Source organism: Nothobranchius furzeri, chromosome 13 (assembly GCF_043380555.1).
Source record: "Nothobranchius furzeri strain GRZ-AD chromosome 13, NfurGRZ-RIMD1, whole genome shotgun sequence".
NCBI classification, from domain to species: Eukaryota; Metazoa; Chordata; class Actinopteri; order Cyprinodontiformes; family Nothobranchiidae; genus Nothobranchius; species Nothobranchius furzeri.
The window spans coordinates 66,867,006-66,888,270 of NC_091753.1; the positions used below are offsets into that span (position 1 = coordinate 66,867,006).

The following is a 21,265-nucleotide window of genomic DNA, read 5'->3' on the forward strand; positions in this document are numbered from 1 at the left end:
TTCCTTATTTCTATGGCCTCCCCGATCCAACGTTTAAACCCGTTGCTTTCTGTGTTTATGATTTTCCCATGCTGCCAGTCCATGATGCCATGATGTCCTTTACAATGATCTGAGATGGCTGACATGAGGTTTTGCTGCTGTGCTTCTTTCTTTGTTGTCCTTGTGAGTCTTTCTGTTGTTTCCTTCTCACATTCTTTCTGGTGCTCTTTTCTCCTTGTGTTGAATGTTCTCCCGGGTTCATTGCAAGACCTGCAGGGTATTCCGTAGATTACGTAGCATTTCCTGTCCGGTTCTGTTTTGTCTTTGGGGTGTACTGGTAGCTGTCTGAGTTTCTTGTGAGGTCTGACGGTTGTGTAGATTTGCTGTTTTTTCATGGCCCTTTGTGTCCATTTTTTGACTCCCCGGATATATGGAATTGTGATGGTCTCGGTGTGTGTGTGTGGTCTGATCTTTGTTTTTGTTTACTTTGACTTGTTGTTTTCCTTTTGCTATGGCCCATTTTGGATACTGACATAGGGTTAGTGCTTGTTTGATGTCCTTTTCTTCCTGTTTTCGATCACTTTCGTCTGTAACGAACCGGGGACAGAACGTTCTGACTACGGATAGTTTGTGCTCTGTGGGGTGTTCGGATGTGAACAGATATTGGGCTGTGTGTGTGTTTTCTGTATCTTGTGATTTTTATGCTGCCGTCTTCTATGTGTAAGTTAGTAAGTACATGTTATTTATATAGCACTTATCACAGACAAGTGCTTCACATAGATCCAAACAAAATAAAACAAAGTCAGAAATAGATGAACCGATGAACATATGGTGAATGTTCATCTCCAGAAATGATATTGTTCGTTTCCTCTTCATGCATGAATTTTATATTTCCTGTGGTGTCGATGATGTTCAGGTGGTCTGTGAGTTGTTGTGTGGGTCCAGTTTTTATTGTTTCTAAGATGTCGTCCACATATCTCCTCCAGAACGTGGGTCTGATGTGTGCAGGTGCTGTGCTGATAGCGTTTTACCTCCAGATCCTCCATGAAAAACCTGCTCATTGTGGCTAAAAGCGGGTCTCCCATGGCGAAGCCTTCCTTTTGTCTCTATGTTGTATTTTTATATTGGAAGTATGTGGAGTTTGCTACAAATTCTAACAGGGTGGATATGTCGTTGGTTGTGAGGCTTGTCTGTTTCGTAAGTGATCTGGTAGCTCTGAGGCGTTGACGGACTATGCGTAAAGTAACATCTATGGGGGGTGTGTGAATAGTGAAATGACGTCATGTGAAATAAAAATTTAGTTTTTTCCTACTGTCATTGTTTTTGAGTTCTTCAACCAGTTGTTTTGAGTTGCTGCAGTGATGTTTCGTTAGTCCCTATAGAGGCTGATCAGTCGCCTACAACCTATCCAAAGCCCTGGTGTGCCGCTACTGCTTGCCTTGATAACCAGAGGAGTGAGGGAGGGGGCCGGGGGGCTAAGCTCTAGGAGGGGACACGTGCTGTACGCCCACGTCGGGGCAGCTGTCCAAGCTCCACCGGTACGTCTGGAAGTAAGTGCGCCAGTTTGAGGCGGTCTACCGAAACCCGGCTCCACAGAGGAAAACACTGGCACGAACAAATAAGGAACATTAAAAAAATGAGCTAATATGGATAGTAAGATAACTTAAAAAAGTGAATAAAAGACAGTAAAACACTAAGATATAAATGTCTAATAAAACTAAAATATAAATAATAAAATAAAAATAAAACAAGCTAAAAACCGATAGCAATTAAAAGCTATGGTAACAAGGTGGGTCTTAAGCCCGCTCTTAAAAACATGAACATTCTCTACGATTGAGGTCCTCTGGCAGCCTGTTCCAGAGACGAGGGCCATATAACTGGAAGGATGTCGCGCCATGGGTATGTGTCCTGACTTTTGGAATCACAAGGAGACTGCTGCCAGAGGAGCGCAGAGGTCACGAAGGTTCGTTAGGTAAAAGCAGTTCCGAAAGATAAGAAGGCCCAAGACCGTTAAGACACTTAAAAACAACTAAGAGAACCTCAAAATGGATCCTGAAACATACAGGGAGCCAATGCAATGATTCTAAAACTGCTGTAATGTGCTCCCGCCTCCTGGTCTTCATCAGGACACGTGCTGCAGAGTTTTGTACCACTCTGCCGTTATTAGTCATTTGTTAAAACCCTTTCACTATGTTTTCATGGCTCACAAACACATATGTCTAAATAAACAATTTTAGATGATAAAAAATTAAATGTTGGTCTATCTTTCATAACTACAGGATCCTGGGATACTATATTTTTCCACAGAAAAACATATTTGTCCCGTCAACACAAGTTTAGACGAAATCCAAAGGGAATTTGGATTTCCCAGCTTCCACCGAGCATTCGAACGCACCTTGTACGCACAAATCAGTCAGGTGTGAAAAGAGTCTCAAAAGGATTTTTGTACTTGTAAACTAATCTGTGTGTAATGTAGTTTTGTCCGTGTGTACCAGATGATTTGTGTGTGTGTACTCAATGATTTGTATGTGTAAGAACTGAAGTTACACAAGAAAATGTAAGCACAAGTTACAAATCAAGTGTTCCACACACAAATTTAGATACATACGCACAAATCTTTTGAAACTTTTTTTTCTCCCCATAGATAAAAGCGTGCATCAGAGTCTCAGTATTGACCCAAGAGAGAATGGGTCAGACTCTGGCAATATTCTTTAAATGATAAAAACCTATTTTAGTCATGTTTTTTATGTGTGGGATAAAAGTCAGCTCAGAGTCTAAAATCACACCCAGGTTCTTCACTTGTTCAGAAGAATTAAAAGGCAAAGATTGTAGTTCTGGTAAAAGGTTCTCTCTCTGGGCCTCAGGACCGATGACTAAAACTTCTGTTTTGTCCCGGTTGAGCTGGAGAAAGTTTTCTGCCATCCAGGATTTGATGCAGTTAAAGAGCAAGTCACCCCCTACAAGAAACTTACTCCACTCCCACTTCATGTTTGAAAAATGCAACAAATGCTGTTGCCTGGCAGACCGAGAGGGCGGAGCCACTAACAAATACACACACACAGGCTAACAACGACATTGTGACATCATAATGTACCAGTTTACATCATAGCATACCTCTTAGCCAATAGCGGTGGCAGATTTAAATTCAAATACAGTTCAGAGTTTTTACCTGACGACGGCGCAACACTGCCAGTTTAAGGCAGAAAATTTAAATTTTAACTAAGATGCACTGAAGTGCCAAATTATTGACCACGTGTCTGCAATACAATTAGACACTCGTTTATTTAGTTTATCAGCAAAAAAAGTTGATTTGGGGGTGACTTGCTCTTTAAAAAGTGTGTCCATTGGCCGTGTGTCATCAGGAGACACAGAGATGAACAACTGTGTGTCATCAGCGTAGCTGTGGAAATTCACCCCATGTCTCCTGATGACCCCACCAAGGGGGAGCATATAAATTTTAAAAAGTACTGGGCCTAAAATTTAACCCTGGGGCACACCACATTTAATTCCATGAACCCTAGAAGAGCAGGTATCCAAACTTACCATAAACGTCTCGTCTGTGAGGTAGGATGTGAACCATCTGTGGACAGCACCAGAGAGGCCGATCTGTTTTAAATGGGTTAAAAGAATAGAATGGTCTACTGTATCAAAGGCAGCACTTAGATCCAGTAGAACCAACACCGTTACCCTTCGGGCATCATAACTTACTCTAAAATCATTTAAAATCTTCAGAAGGGCCGATGACTTCCGGGTGAGCGCATGGAGTAGCAGGTAGCGCAGTTCCCACTTTCCCACCTAATCATGGAAAATCCCTTCCATTTAACTTGATACCTCAATTTTTCATCCCCAACACTGTAGATGACAGAGAGATGAACTACAGCAGGTATTAGGAGACAGGCGAAAATGTCTAAAACCCAGGAAACGACCACCTCGGAGAACAAAGCAGCAGCGGCTCCCAGCCATGCTAGCGGCCTCGCCCTAAGTCCAGGAGGAGCAGAGAGCACAGAGCTAAACGCGGTAACCGTGGGCATGCTGAAGGCAATAGAAGATATGAGAACGGATCTGAAGGGCGACAATTCAAGATTGAAACAAGATTTCATTCAGCTCGGACAAGAACTTAGTGGTAAGCTAGATAATATCTCAATGGAGGTGCAAGGCCTGTCTCGGCGAATGGAAGAAGCAGAAACTCGAGTGACTTAGGTGGAGAGCTGGGCCGAGGAGGCGACAGAGGCACTGTGTAAATGCCTTCAGCACCAGGAGAAACTGCAGCTTAAAGTGCTAGACTTAGAATCACGATCCAGAAGAAATAACATTCGAGTCTTTGGAGTACCAGAGGGAGAAGAGGAGGACTCTGCTTCAAAGTTTATTGAGAGCCTGCTGCGGAAAAAGTTGCAACTACCGGAGACGTTTGAGCTTAAAATCCAGCGTGCACACCGAGCCTCGGCAAGTAAACCACCACCAGGGGCTCCTCCGAGGGCCATCATGGTTAACTTTTTAGAGTTCTCCACAAAGGAAACAATTCTGAGAGAGATGTGGAAGCAAGGAAAGATTCAAGAGGGCACCGCGGTGGTTCGCCTTGATCACGATTATGCCCTCGAGATCGTCAAAAGACGTAAAGAATACATTGCTATAAAAAAGACACTTGAAGATAAAGGTATATGCTTTCAGACTCCTTTCATGAAAATCCACTGGGAGTCAGGGACGCGCACATATTCAAGTGCCCAAGAAGCCTACAAGGAGCTGATGAGGTGCGGACTCCAGGTGGATGAACCACTGGCGATGACCGTGAGGGAGGCTGATGCGGGGCTCTGCCTCCGGGAGCGGCTGGGCTGGCAGACGGTGAGTGGCGGCGGCTAAGAGGGCGAGGACCAGGCTGCAAGAATTCCAGTGGGATTCACTAAAGTGAGAACGGGCGGAGATGTTTAATTCGACGAAAAGATGTTTGGACCTGTTTCTTTTTTTCCTGATCACCTGTTGTGAGGGGAGTGGTGGCTTTTCACCACACGTTAGAGTTGTTGGATGGACACGTCTTTATGCACGCGCCCCATCCTCAGGGGGCCCTCTCATGCCAAGAGGCTCAACCCTCGGCTCGCCAGCGGGGCTGGAAGGGAGAAACAAATGCTCCCCCTTCATTTGGAAGCCAGTTCAATGAGGTTTTTTCTCTTTCTTTCTGTTCATTGTTTATTTTTTGGGGACACTGTAAAAATCAAGTTCTTGATCAACAGGTATGTCATGTAATCTTAAAATCGCCTCTTTAAATGTTAACGGTCTGAGCAGCCCAATAAAAAGGAAAAGGGTCCTAACTAAATTAAAAAAGGGGGGAAATCGGATATTTTCTACAGGAGACCCATATGTCTAAACAAGAACATGAAAAGCTCAAGGCATCTGGATGTCTAAACACTTTTTGTAGCTCCTGCAAGAACACCAGAAAAGGGGGGTTGGCCATACGGATTTCGAATTTATTAAGCTTTGAATTAATATCTGAAAAGGTTGACAAGGAAGACAGGTTCATTATTGTTAAAGGGAGAATTTATAGCCTTGTGATTACTGTGGTTAATATCTATGTGCCTCCTGAGAGCGACAAGCATTTTTTTGAAAACACTTTTTGACATCATAGTGGTGGAAAGTGAAGGAGTTTTAGTGTGTGGAGGGGACTGGAACACGATCCTCAATCTCAGCCTGGATACGACAAGCAAAAAAAGGCAGAAATCCAACCGTTCCAAAGATCTAAATATACTAATTAGAGAATCAGATATGTTTGATGTATGGCGGGACTCCCATACTAAGGAAAGACATTTCACTCATTATTCATCAACACATAAAGTGCATTCCAGGATTGATCTTTTTTTAATGAATGTTACTGATAGAAGCAAAGTGAGGGAATGCACAAATAGAACGGCTGACCTGTCCGACCATAACACTATCTATTTAACTGTTAGTCTGTCAACCGAACCCAGAGCTACGGTATGGCACTTAAATGACGGAATTCTTAACAATGAAGCTATAAAAAAGGAGATAAAAAAAGGACATTTCAGAATGCGTAAAGGATAACAATGACGGACAGGTAAAACCAACAATGGTCTGGGATACAGTTAAGTAACCTAAAAACCTGGACCTGGAATGACAGCAGAATGTCAATGATCCTAAATTAACAGATCAAATAAGAGAAACCAAGGACAGAATGAATGAAGTAATACAGGAAGAGCTACAGGAAAAAATTAAGATTCTCAAAGCAAATATTCTATGAAACGGGTCCAAAGGCCACTAGGAAATTAGCCAGGCGTCTTAGAAAGCAGCAACTGAGGCACTCTGTAAATAAAATTAAGGACCCCCTAACCAGCAAGCTAATTCATGAAGAAGGTAAAATTCACAAGGTTTTTGAAGAATTCTATAAATCGCTATATACACCCCCGAAACAAGTCAATGAAGATGAGATCAAAACCTACCTGTCTGCCTTAGGTGTGCCCTCACTAGGATTAACTCAAAACAAAGTGTTGACAGCACCTATTACACGAAAGGCGCTGGATAAAGCAATTGGAAATCTTAAACCAAATAAAAGTCCAGGCAGCGACGGCTTCCCGAATAAGTGGTTTAAGATCTTTAAGGATGAGCTAGCTGAGATCTTATTAGAATCCTTTAATTGGACACTGAATAATGCAGAGATACCTCCCTCGTGGAGGGAAGCAATAATTTCAGCCCTCCCTAAAGAAGTAAGACACCCAGAATATTGCGAATCGTACCGGCCGATTTCTATACTAAATGTGGACTATAAATTATTTACCTCCATAATCTCCGAGAGACTGGAGTATAACCTGACTGCAGCCATGAGGACCAAAACGGTTTTATTAAAGGTCGCCAGTCCCACGATAGTGTAAGACGAACACTTCACCAGGTAAATAGGCAAAAGCTGAGTATGGTTTTGGTCAGCCTTGACGCAGAGAAAGCTTTTGACCACGTCAGCTGGAGCTTTCTGTTTACAGTTTTAGAACGCCTAGGCTTCAATGATATATTTATCAGATGCCTACAAGCCCTATATGACAGACCAACTGCCAGAGTTAAATTAAATGGCCACCTGACTAACAACTTTCAATTGCATAGGGGAACAAACCAGGGATGCTGCCTTAGCCCGTCTGTCTTTGCATTATTTACAGAACCCCTAGCACAGGCAATCAGGCAGAACACAGCGCTGGGTGGTGTCACCATTGCAAACACTGAGCACAAAATTGGCCTCTTTAAGGATGACATCATCATTTATCTCCAGAATCCTGATGTGACCCTCCCCAAGTTGACAAAGACCTTGACAGAGTTTGGTGCGTTATCTGGTTATCACCTGAACATCGCCAAGACACAAGCCTTGACTTTGAATTATTCTCCTAATAAAGCCATAACAAACGAATATAAACTGAATAGGGATTCTAAGAAGCTAAAATATCTGGGGGTGGTCGTATCTTGCGAACTGGCCAACCTGCAGAGACTTAATTTTGATAAAATGATTGACTCCATAATTTTCTTCCTGGGATAGGCTAATCTCAAGATTTGTGTGGTCTGAGGCTAGACCGCGAATACAATTCAAGACCCTTCAGTTAGACAAAGAACATGGTGGCTTAGGGCTCCCAGACCTGAGGGGATACTATTACGCTGCTCAAATGAGATATATGGTTTGCTGGTGTTCCTCAGAAGTAGAGGCTCGATGGAGGCACATAGAACTAATGCAGGGGCGTAGCCAACCCCACACATGCCTGGGGGGCAAATTTACTCCAGAGAAAGATGAATGCCATATAGTTGAGGACGCTTTAATAACATGGAAGAAGATTATCGGTAGATACAACTTGATGAATGTTTCAAAGCTTTTGATTTGGCCCTCCATGAACCTTAGCTCCCAACCAGGAAAAATTGATCCACTTTTTTCAAGTTGGAGGGACAGAGGTCTTTTGGCATTATGTCAGTGTGTAGAAGGAAGCACCTTCAAAACATTTGAAAAATTGAGAAAAGAATACACACTTGAGGACAGAGACTTATTTAAATACTTTCAGGTCAGACACTTTTATAACACGAAAATAAAGAAGATATTCCCACTGGGAGAGCGGGCAGCAGAGGGCGACAATGTCCTCTGCTGCCCGCGGATAAACGGAGAAGGAAGTGACGCCACCATCAGCGTCAGCCTGAGGAAGTTTGCAGCCACAAACGAAACGTAGCGGGAAAACCGGTAAACAAAACTGCTCTGTGTTTTAAAAAAGAACTACAGCATGGAGCTTAGTCATATTTTTCATCACACCCCAGATTACCAGCAAACAACAAGGAACTCTGCAGCTATGCTGGAGCAAGTGTGGACATCAAAAAGCAGATCACTCATCTGTTTTGGTTGTGCCCAAAGCTACAGCAGACCAGGGACACCATCTTACAGATCTGTGGAAAGATACTGGCCAGAGACATCCCTATGGACCCTAAGACTGTGTTGTTGGGACTGCTACCGAATGAAGTGACTGAGGACCAGGACTCTTACCTCTTTAAAATTCCGCTTCTGGCATATAAGAAGGTTGTCACACGGTCCTGGCTCAAAGATGACCCACCTAGGATAAAAGACTGGCTGGACATTGTGGAGGATATTCATTTGATGGAAAAGCTTACATTTTTCTTACACCTCAAAGGTCACCTATACTATAAATATTGGACAAAATGGATAGCTTACAGGAAAATGGTAGCATAATCACCTTTATGAAGTATCCTTTTTATTTTTTTCTTATATTTGATCCTACAGTGCCCCCTTGTGTTCTCTGTGTTCCTTGTTGTACTGTTTATGGTTTGTATTGTGATAAAGGAAAATGCTAAATAAAGATAAAAAAAAATCTTCAGAAGGGCCGTCTCCTTGCTGTGGTTCACCCTAAAACCAGACTGAAATTTCTCTTGGACATTATGAGTATTGATAAAACCATCCCTTCTGCATGGGCTTTACAGTTGGATGGTGTGGAAAAGCGGACAGAGCTTCCACTTTAGCCAACAGCGGAACAGCGCCCTGTGCTGAAACTATGTGTCCCCAAAACTCGATGGTTGCCTGGCTGAACCTGCATTTAGCCGGGTTAATGATTAAACCATGGTCGCTGAGCCGCTGGAAAAGCAAATGTAGGTGTTGCATGTGCTTGGACACCGAAGAGTTCATCAGCAAAATTGCCTAAATAGATTAACAAAAAAGGCATATCCACGAGTCATGCACACACTCCCAACACACACATACGTATGCACACAAGACATTGGAAAGTATATACGGTGCCCTTCAGGCTGAAAGGCATCCGCAAGAACTCAAAAAGTCCAAAGGGTGTGATCACAGCAGCCTTGGGTATATCTGACAAGTGGAACGGAACCTGGTGGTAGCCCCTCACCAGGTCCACTTCAGAAAAAACTGTTCCTTAGCAGAAAAGTCATGAATGTGGAGAATGAGGTAACTGTCATTGGTAGTGTCGTTAAGGATGCCTAAACAAGGGCGCCATTTGCCTTTGGGACCATGTGCAACGGGGACGCCCATGGATTATCAGATAGGCACACAATGCCGAGGTGTTCCATGTTAGCAAACTCCTTCTTGGCTATTCCCAACTTGGTGACATCCAGACGCTATGGCTGTGTTGATATAATGTTCCACCCCGTGTGTAGTTACTGAAGCAGTGAACGTGGGGACAGTAATAGAGGGAAACTTTGCCAACAAGCATTGGAACTCATCACCCAAGGCAAGTATGCTGGCCACGGGTAGGTGGGCGGGGCCACCCAGCGAGCAGGGAAGTTAGCCTGGCCTGCCAGACTCGTCCTCTGCTTAATTCTGCACAGACAAAGAGTCTGGTAACTCACAGGCAGAGAGGCACTTGAGGGGCGGGACTAGGCAGCTCAAAAATAACCAATCCGATAAAAGACGGAAATGCCGACTTTTTAGCTGTAGTAAAAAATGGCGTCTGGAGCGGGCACAAACATATTTTATTTTTTAAGAAGAAACACTTTTAGGGCTTTTACTTGTTGTGGTTTTAAAGACATTCAAGTCATTTAGAACAGAGGAAAGAGTCGCAGCAAACTCCACCGCTGTCTTCGTTGTTTATGAGGAAAACTGTAGTTTTTTAGCTGTAGTCAAAAATGACGACTGATGACAGCATAAACATCTTTCTTTAGAAGAAAGGCTTTTAGCACCTTTGTTGTTCTTTTAAAGACATGTCCAAGTCATTTAGAAAAGAGGGAAGAGCTGCAGTGAACTCTGCTTCAGTCGCAATGTTCGACAAACTCAGCGTTGTGGTGTGTGACATATGCTACTCAGCGCTGATTGGCTCGGTTAGAATTCTCAGGGGGTTGGGCTATTTGAATAGGAGAGTTCCCAGACCCTTTCTCTGTGCAGAATTAAAGAAAAGTATCAAAGGAGACAGCGTCAATCTAACATCTGTTAGCAAAATTAACCATTAGCCCGAATGCACTTAGGAAATCAGCACCCAATATGCATACTGGGACTGACGTCATCACAAAGTCCCGACTAAAATGGCGGCCATTAAAGCACACAGTCACCAGTCTGGAACCAAAGATGCGGATGGGAGTCTTGTTCCCTGTGTCCATGTGCAAGAGACAAGGAGTCCGCCATTGAAGCAGGAAGTACACTCCGCTGTGCAGCTGAGTCAATGAGGAAACGTTGTCCTAAAGAGGTGTCCATTAAAAAGAGCAGCTTGTCTGAGGTGCTGGTGCTAACAGCTGCTAATGAGCATCAACCTTCTTGTTTCCCTGGTGTTTGAAGGTGCAGGCATGAACACAGCGCTTCACTTTCACACCAAATCTGCAGTGATAGAATCACAGAACATCGGTCCTCTTCTCGTGTCCAATAACAACAGCCTTAGCCACTGCTTGGCCTTCATCCGATCCTGGTAGAAGGGTGTGCAATCCTGGAGACTCAGAAGCCAGCAGAATGTTGTCTCCCTCCTCAGCCAACGCTCTAAAATTCTTAGAGTGTAGTAGACTGGAGCTGGCCAAAGCCGTGCGAATGAGAGGCGGGAGCTGACACAAGGAGAGCTGAGTAAAAAGAAAAGAAGTATCACCTGAGTCATCGTCACCAACATCTTCTCCATGAGCTCAGAAGGTTTACTGTCGCCTAGGCCTGGGCAGTATGGCAAAAATGTCATATCACGGTACTTTTTAAAAATATATCGGTTTTACGTATTTGACGGTATTTTTCACAAGGCCGTGATTACTCAGGTTATTTTAATAAGAAAATAATTGCTGCACTAGATTGGCCTTAAATAGCCCGTTTTACCTTCATGTGCAGAATACCAGTTTTTCCATGTCCAGTCACAGGTAGGTAAATGCAGAACCCCCCTCAAAGTATCCTCGTCAAAAGAAAGCAATTAAGAAAAAACAGCTAGAAAGATAAAATATTACAGTCAAAATAAACAATTTTTATTGAACACATTTTGCATATAATATGTGCAGTTAACCATCTTTATGGTTTCACATCCAACGTTATTGCTTTGGTTATCTTGACCCAGCGCTTGATTTTTTTTTATATACAGTCCCTTTAGTGAACACGTCTTTAATGGACGTCTGTTTCTGACTGCTACTAGCTGTTTTAGCCTTGGAGGTGGAGGGTGCAGATCGAAGCTAGAGACATTCTTGGTAATCCAAGACGTGTTTTGTGATGAAGCAAGTTGCTGGTATTACCCCCGCCGGCTTCCACCGTTTCTCGACAGCATTAGCACATAAAAGTTGTTTGCTCCATGTCCGAACTTTTAAACCCAAAACACCTCCAAACAACAGACGCGGCTCCTCTTTTTGGAATAAATTCTTCTGCATTCGAAGTTTTGATGTCGCCGTGACAGCTCCCGCCAGCCGCCATTCTTGGTTTCACAACGCTGTGGTGTTTTTGTGTAGCAGTGAAACGAGTCCCCGCTGAAACACTTTCCTACTACGAACATTCTGTACGTTGTCTAGGCCATTCACCAGTATAGCGGGATGTGAAACATTCATATCATCACCAAAATAAATACCGGTTTTTAGTATGAACCGGTATACCGCCCAAGACCACTGTCGCCCAAACCATTCAATGATAACAGGCGATCGGCTCTCTCATCAGAAAGTTGATGAAGCCTGAGCAGACTGTTCTTCAGCGCTCCATACTCGTCAGTTGACGGAGATTGAGATAACAGTCCAATCATACGGCCAGTTGAAACTGAATCCAAGGCAGCTGTGACATTTATTTTGTATCGTCTGACGTTATCCCGCGGAGGTGGAATTGGGCTTCTACATGTTGAAACCAGGGCTCTAGGTTATGTTGCCAAAACTCCGGAAGCTTAATCGTAGCCGCAAAAATAACAAGAGAAGAGGCAGCGGCAGCCGTTAGACTGCTCGTAGTGTCTGTTGAAGAAACCCTGGAATCCATGACAGTTGGGCGGTAGATAGGAGATATACCGACGTGGGGCTCACCAATGTAGGAGTTGACAAGCACTGGAGGAGGGCCCAAGGTGAGATGTAGAAAAAACAGCAACCTTTAACAATCCACTCCAACAACTCCTCACAGCTTAACAACCGTTGCTACGCTAAACAGGAAAAACCTTTTTTCCTCCTTCACAATAAAAGCATGTCATTCCGTGACCTTCACTATAAGAGCATGCCTTTCTAGAGTTTTATTGTGTTACACCACAGAATATTATCTTTTGCATGGACTTTTCTTTTTGGTTTACCCACATTTTAACCTTTCAAACCATCTACTGGTTTTAAAAAGGCTAAAGGTGCACCCTGGACCCAGTAGTTAGTTTGGTCCGGTGCAGGTGGTACGATCCTACCTGATGTTATTGTTTTCTCATACAGCGATCCATACATGTCTGTAGTAATTTTAGTTCATCATTCATAATTAGCAGGGGGCGGGACTTTCAACACCACAACACTCTAGAAACAAAATGGCAGCAGCTACAATCAAGTGGTTGTGGCTTCACTTTTCAATAGCAAATTGATCATCTTTCAGCAGCAAAGACAGAGACAAAAAGACAGAAGTTCATCATCACAGATCCAGATGTGTTTCTGTGCTTTGCCTCTGCTGGCTTTCGAGATTATTTATTTATTTATAAGTTTCTCTACAGCTTTCTCCTTTGCAGCCTTTATTGTAACGGGGTTAGGGTGGTTTATTTCATATTGGGGCAGCAGTAGCTCAGGTGGTAGAGCGGGTTGCCTCATGATCGGAGGGTCATGGGTGCGATTCCAGCTCCTGCCAGGGGTATCCTGCTGTTGTGTCCTTGGGCAAGACACTTCACCCAACTTGCCTGTGTTAGTGGTGGTCAGAGGGGCCGACGGCGCCAAATGGCAGCCTCGCCTCTGTCAGACCTCCGCAGGGCGGCTGTGGCTACAAGTAGCTTCCCATCACTAGCAGTGTGTGAATGTGAGAGTGTGTGAAAGCGTCTTTGGGTGTCTAGAAAAGCGCTATATAAGTTCAATGCATTATTATTATTATTATTATTATTATTATATTTCATCATTTCAGACATTGCGTCATCTACCTGAGTAGGAATCCTGATTGAAAAGTTATTGCTATCCCATAGGCCACTGTAATGACTCACAGACTTCCTCTAGCTGTGATCGGCTATTATCCTTTGTCAGAAGATCATCTGGACCAGAAGTCATTTGACTTACGAAGTGGTGATCTGTCCTAAGAGGAACCATACCATATCTCTTCACCTCAGGTGCAGCAGTAGCTCTGGCGCCAGGCTTAAATTTGGCCATTGACGCAACCAGCATGGTGCCAAATGTCTGCCGAAGCTCATCTAACAAACATCTGCTCATGTTCCAGCAGATCATAACTGGCAGGAGGCTGGAGCTTAATGTAGCTTAATGTCTGCAGCCATGCTCTATATGGAGATGTAAGGCGATAAGCTGCCTTCTGTAGACTCTGAGGCGTAGGAGTCCTCCTCTTCTCTCCTACCAAAATAGGTTCTGGGATAGATTTCTAACAAGATTCACTCTTTCGCTAGAAATTAACTTAACACCTAAGTGTTCAAAGTAAAAAAAAAAACATCTGTTTCCACAGATTCAACCATGACCTCGTGTTTGGAGTATCTGTAAAGAACCTGTCCAAGGCAGAGAGGCTGATCTACAGCGACTCTCTCATGACGCACGCTATGATCCTCACTGCTGTTACAGACAAGGTATGCTCACACGATGAAGCACTGGGACAAGCTTCTAGGAACCAATCACATACAGACGGTGTTTCCCCTGGATTTCTTGTTTGTTTATATGGCTCTAAGCCACTGAATTTCCTCATAACTCTGTCAATTTCCTCCACTTTAAGTAACCCCAGCTGTCGGTCACTTTCTCTCCCCTTATCTCTCTCTCAGGATGGGAAAGAAGGTTATGAAAAGTGGAAAGTGGAAAACTCCTGGGGTGATGACCGTGGGAACAAAGGTAAAAGCCAAACTCTTTATTTCTTAGGGGAAATGTTGGCTGTTCACCTGTACAACCAGAGCTTCACCTGGATGTGATCTTTCACTTTTCTATGCTGAGTCCCGTCCGAAAATTAGTCATCATTCGGTTTTGGTGGAAGGAATGGACCATGATTAAATGAAATGGTTTCTGTGATTGTGTGTTTTCTCATACAGCGATCCATACATGTCTGTAGTAATTTTAGTTCATTCATCACTTTGGTAATAATGAACAACACACACACACACAACGTTTGCATGTTTGTTGGGAGAAACATTGTGAAGTAGGATCAGCCTCACCATGCACGGTGCTTCAGAGGACTCCTCAGTGGGACTGCAGGATGATGGTTTAGCACGTTCCAAAACGTGACCATGTTAAAAGCTCTCCCTCTCTTGCATGTACCCATGTCTGAGCATCGCTAAGCTAGGCGTATGTTCAGTCTTTTGCACACTTTGACCAGGACTAAGCGCACTCGCCCCAGCTGTCTTGGTTGTGCTGATGAGGTTTGTGCTGGGTTAGTTAGGGCTTGGTTTTCAATTAGAAAAACGCAACAAATGCTGTTGCCTTACACACTGAGAGGCCGGAGTCGCTGACAAATACGCACACACACAGACTCTCAACAACATTGCAACATCATAATGTACCATTAAACGTCATAGTGTACCTCTTAGCCAATAGCGACGGCAGATTCAAAATCAATTGCAGTGCAGAGTTTTTTACCTGAAGACGGTGCAACACTGACAGTTTTAGGCTGAATATTTCAATTTTAACTGAGATGCACTAAAGTGCCAAATTATTGACTACATGTGTTTACAGCAGGGATTAAAGTTCCCCGTCGTGGCGACGGAAATCCGTCAGTTGGAATAATCAGAAAAAAGTTACGTCAAAATCTCTTCTCGCGCTCGCTTGGGTTTAGTAGTTAGTCTCTCTCTCTCGCTCCCTCGCTCTCTCCTGTTGCTAATTGAAATGTTCACCGGTGTTGAAATGCGTTTCTCCACCGTTCTGCACCGCCCAAGCTGCAAAAACGTGCGCGCTTATTGCTCGCTCCCGCAGTGCGCACAAACACAAACTGCGGGCGCACCAGGCGCTGGGATTCTAACAGAGCCAATAAAGCTCTGATATCACAATGAGAGTTAACGTGATGAGCGGAACCAGGACCCAAATTCCCGGTGGGCCGATCTGACGTCGATGTTTTAGTCGTCTCTTTGTTTTTTTCGGGCCGGTGTTCAGTCACGACACTCTGCTGATCACCTGCTGATGAGAGGATTTCTCCCATCAGTGGAACAGGTGAGCTGCTGAACAACCGTTAGTTCCTAGAAACACTTTCTATGCCCAGACTGTAGTGACCTGTTATTCATAACTTTATAATTAATATTAAGTGAATGCACTAAACCCACAAATGATAGAAGATAAGATTAAATATTATTAATCATATTACTGTCAAATGTAAATAAGTATAACCGATAACTAATCTTAATGGAAAAAAATTATATTAATAATTTTTGTTTTAATATTGATTATATTTCATTTCTAAGGTTTGGATGTCTGTGAACATTACAGAATATTCAGATTGGTGTAAAGAGCATGATATTATTAATAACAGGTCAGGATCTAAAGCTGGTCTGAGGTCTAAAACTCTGCCCTGGGCCTAAAGCCCTGCAGATATATTTAGGTTCTATAAACAACAACAACAACAACAACAACAAAAAAACAGCAGCTGGATTCTACTTTGTTCCTTAAATTGAGTCACGTAGTGTTGCAAGTTCTGCAGCTCACACGTTCACCAGGGAGCTCTGCCAGCTGATTGGTTCTTTTGGTATCTGGTGCAGTTCTGGTGCTGAGCAGCATGGATGCATCAGCGGATTTCACTCTAGTCTGTGTTCATGATGGATGAAGAAAGGACAGGAAAACGTTAACTCAAACATATCATTATAATGAACATGTATAGATACTTTATCATACATAGCTACCAGCCTGTAACTCTACTTTGCCTCCCAAAAATGCACCAGACTGATGCGTTTGAATATAAAATGTCCAATAACTGTTTTTGCAGGGGGGCAAGCCCCCAACCCCCCTAGAGTACTTCAATACTTATCATCTTTTTTACCTCAGAGAAATCTCAACACCCACACTTCTAAACACTGTACGTGAACGGGTTAATCCAAATTTTTCAGAAACAAGAATACTGACCTTAAAACCAATCAAAACCCGAATAGTGGCTGCATGTAAACAATGTGAGCCCCCCCCCCCCCCCCCCCCCAATAATTTTCATTTTCAGTCAGATGAGAATTTTTTGCTTCAATCCCTGGTCTGCAGCATGATCATACACTCATTTCTATAGTTTATCAGCAAAAAACGTTGATGAGGGGTTGACTTGCTCTTTAAGTATCCAAGTTGAATCATAATAATGAAATGACACATGGAATATGAATTGAACACACCTTATTTAATAGTTTGTAGAAAAGCCTTTGTTTGTGATTACAGCTTCTAGATGACCCTTGTGTGGAGACACCAGTTGTCTACATTGCTCAGGAGTGACTCTGGGCCTCTTATGAACTTTGATCTTCAGTTCACTCATAGATGTTCTATGGGATTTAGGTCGGGTGACTTTCATTTTGTGAAACCAGTTCATTGTTTCCTTGGCCTTGTGTTTGAGATACTGGTCTTGCTATGTCCATTTAAGTCTGCTAGTACCCCTTGCTGATAAGCAGCTCCACACCATGATACTTCCACCTCAAACATAACCGTTGATATGGTGTTGGGTGGTGGGCAGTGCCATTTCTTCTCCAAACATTGTGGCCTTCATCTGACCATACTATAGTCTAGTGTTGTAGTCAAGACCACACCACAGAGATCAAGACTTTACCAAGATCAGAGACAACCGAGACCGAGGCCAGGCCAAGACATTTAATGGTTGAGACAGAGGAAAGACCAACAAGACCATATATATGAAAGAAAAATTGTAATCAATTATTATTTATGTTGTTTTTTGGTCTACATTCTGGAAAATAGTTTTTTCCTGCATGAAATTACACTGATTAACCATTTAGAGTTTTTTCAAAAGTTTTCACTTTGACATGACTATTTCAAAAGGTTGTACTTTGTTTATTATTTGGAAATTTCCATTATATTTTGACATTTATAAATTATAATATTTATTATATATACAAGTTCTTGAGAATTATTATTTATTATATTTAAATTGTCACCATTAGTAAAGTTTTTAACCTTCCTTTCTAAACCCACCATGTCCTAAACACGGTGAAATAAGCTTTAGAAGGTGTTTGTGCAGCTTATTTACTCTCATGAAGCACACACACTGCTGCTGTGCACAGCTGCAACATCGCTTTCTTTCTCATTGAACAAGTGAAAATCTTCATCACAGGGTGATTGTTCTTCTTGTACGTTGTCAACAATAAACAGACCTGTCAGCTTTGCAGGTATTTACTCTATTATTGCCCCCTGTGTGCTCCACTTGTCTCCTCCTCTCCTCCATCGAGACCCTCTCGACGGGAGGTGCTTTTCAAGCTCTATAAACTCCAAAAATTTCAATTGAAACACCCAAAAGTGTTGCTCAGATTGAAGTTACACTTCTCCACTATCTCCTGATGTAAAGTCATAACTTCACAAGGGATCATATTTACTGCCGTGGCTTGTTAAACCCAGCAATGATGCTCGTCTCAATTATGCGACTTTAACGCTTAGACCAGGGGTGTCAAATATGCGGCCCGCGGGCCGGATCCGGCCCACAAGCTGGTTAAATCCGGCCCACGAGATGGTTGTGTAAACTTTATTTTCATACTTTACAATGTAGAGTGAAAATAAACTCATCTTTGTGAGCAAGTTTTCTCTGTAATGAGTATAAATAAAACAAAGCTGCACTCAAGGCTAGCACAAGAACTTGAATCACATCCTGAAGCTGGCCGCCACTCAGGATGTGACTTCTGATGTTGATGTGCTGGTGAAAGCTAAAAGATGTAAAGTAAAATGAGTCGAATATACTTTAAGTGCTGCATAAAACTGATCTAGCCATGTGATCTGTAAGCTCTTTGAATCACTAAGGAAAGTTTTTTTTTTATATATTTATTAATTTTTATTTATTTCAAATTTTCAAGTACACTTCAGGAGTTGTACTATTTTGGATACACTGTCCTCAGGCTCCAGCCTTGTTTTATATTGACTGTATTAAAACAAAGAAAACAATCTGAAGTTGTTTTTAATTTACCGGTCAGGCCCACTTGGGACTAGATTTCCCTCAATGTGGCCCTGAGCTAAAATGAGTTTGACACCCCTGGCTTAGACGGTTAAATCAGCAACAATTGAACTAAAAATGATATCATGCCAAGCCTGAACGTCATGTGATAAAACTTGTTGCCGAAGATCTGAAAGTCCAGTTTCTTTCCATGAAAGCTAAGATTTAAGGAGAGCTTGGTTGCATTTTAGAAACATGAGGACTTCCAGCCTTCTGTGCCTCCTCTACTAAAAACCCTCTCAACTCCTGCAGAGGATGCGGGAACATTCAGTGCCGAGTTGTGGGAATCTGTCTTGGTTTTTAATTCCCTCTGGGATTATTAAAATATCTTTGCTTGATTGATTTTTGTACCAGAAGACCAGTGCATTATCAGAGTCAGTGATCAGTATGGCAGTAAAGTATTTGACTTGGGCTGCGCTTTTTGAGAGAAAGAAGATGTGAGCATCTCACTGGAGGTGAATCACTTGATGGATCACTAGCTGCAGTTGCGGCTCCGAACTCTTCACCTTTGCTGTTGATCAAGTCTTCAACCTCCGAGATCAAAGTGTCTGAAAAATACAACAACATGAAAGAAAATGACTCGGATAGAAAGACACGTAGTGATAATGTTTGCAGGTATGAAATAATTACCTTAATGTTGTTTAGAACAAGCTTATTTCCCAAAGGTGAATTACAAAGCCGGTATCAGACATTTACAATTTGAAATAAAACCTGATAAATTCCAGTACAAGGCTAAATTAAATCAATCAAAATCAGTTTTTTTACTCTTGATGTAAAATGTTCTCGTATGTTATCTGTGAATTGTTCTTCAGATCTTCAATGAAGTTCTTGGAGTTGTTCTAATCCAAACCGTGGTTCAAGCATTGTGGGCAAAAAGCATCGCAATCCTTTGACTTGCTGCACACATGAGCAGTTACTCCGAGGACGGAGCGAAGCCTGAGTTCAGACTAAATGTCAGTAGTTAAGGACACTTTTGGTGTTTTCTTCAGCTTCTCCAAAACAGTCTCTTTAACTTGCTTTATAAAACCTGGTATGTATTTCTCAGTAACTAAGCTTCTTGAGATTACTGTGTACTTGTAACCCACAGTCTCAAGAAGGTCTTTAAAAATGTCACCTTCCACAAGGGACAGTGGTAGACGGTAGTGGTGCAACCTGCGGGTTGGGTTGGGGCAGGTCAATAAATTATTACTTCAGTGTGGTGCGGCTTGGGGCCGGTTCATCAAATATATATATATATTTTTTCTAGATATGCACACTGAAGATAAAGACAATCAATGCTTACTTTTGTACAACGCAATATTTAACACAAGGACAAACTAAATTGCATGTTTGGGAAAGATTCAGCGAGGTAATCAGTGCAGACATCAGCAGCATTGGCTACAATTGCTGTGAGAAGCTCTATAAACATGACAGTCACAAGACGGGCACATCCTGCATGGCAAGACATGTTTGCGGTGAAGGAACTGGAAGAGGGACTTGTCTCAGGGTCACGCAGGTATAACTGCTTTTTTTAAGTGCAAAAATCCCAGCGCAGGTCAGATCTGAAGTTATGGACCCACGTGTTGCATTGTGCTGTCAAGATCCCTTTGACACGGTATCTGGAAATGTGGCTCAGTGTCTTATCAACATAAGTGCATATTATGGGTGCGTGGATGCAAGCAGCACACTCCCTGCACATTCCAGGGTGGCCTTTTATTGTGGGCGGTATAAGGTACACCTGTGCACTACTCATGATGTCGGATCAGCATCTTGATGTGGCACACCTGTGAGGTGGGATGGATTATCTTAGCAAAGCAGAAGTGCTCACTATCACACATTTAGACTGATTTGTGAACAATGTTTGAGAGAAATGGTAATATTGTGTATCTGGAATGAATTTTAGATCTTTAAGTCCATCTCATGAAAAATCGAAGCAGAAACAAAGGTGTTGCGTTTATATTTTTGTTGAGTGTGTGTGTGTGTGTATATATATATATATATATATATATATATAATACATAATGTATTGTAACAGAATGAAATGACTGTTTTTTTTCCTCCTCTGCACAAGACTAGTCTGCATGAGATATGGTCTCAAGGTCTCATGCATTCGCTCTAACCTGCTTATTTTCAGCTCAACAGAAGAATGAAGAATGAACTCTTTTCTTTTAATTAATCAAAGAACTCTATTTTAATAAAGCAAATCCAACCGAGTGTTAGTCAACAAATAAGATGTGACCGATCTGTGAAATCAAAATATTAATTACTTTATTATAATCCAATAGAGTATAAAGGTACTATGACTTTAAATGTTCCAACAGGACTCATTTCACATAGCATTAAAAGACATAACACATTACTTTCACTGATCCAATCAGAATCTGACAGATCTGACGGAGGCGTGGTTTTGATGGTGTTTGGCAATGGTGTCTCATGTGTTTATGAACCTCCTAACCAAAGCTTAACGCGAAGACATCACCTTCAGTTCCCATCAGAACTAATCGCTTCTTCGGATTTGCTGGTTCTGATTAACATCACACGTCATCCATTCACCGTCTCATCCACATTAGTCACACCATACATTTAGTGCTTAAAGTCAGTCTAGTTTAATTCGTTAGTAATAAAATTCTTAAC

General features: G+C 42.4%; 1 protein-coding gene across 4 annotated transcripts in view; it reads left to right on the top strand.

The window, feature by feature from the left end:
* The window catches only part of blmh (bleomycin hydrolase), a 173,679-nt gene that overhangs the window by 151,468 nt on the left and 946 nt on the right, over positions 1-21,265 (top strand). For all 4 annotated transcript variants that reach the window (XM_070543801.1, XM_070543800.1, XM_070543799.1 and 1 more), the window contains 2 exons: positions 14,009-14,126; positions 14,316-14,382. In XM_070543801.1, the coding sequence (XP_070399902.1) occupies positions 14,009-14,126; positions 14,316-14,382 (185 nt within the window). The remainder of the gene's footprint in view (positions 1-14,008; positions 14,127-14,315; positions 14,383-21,265) is intronic.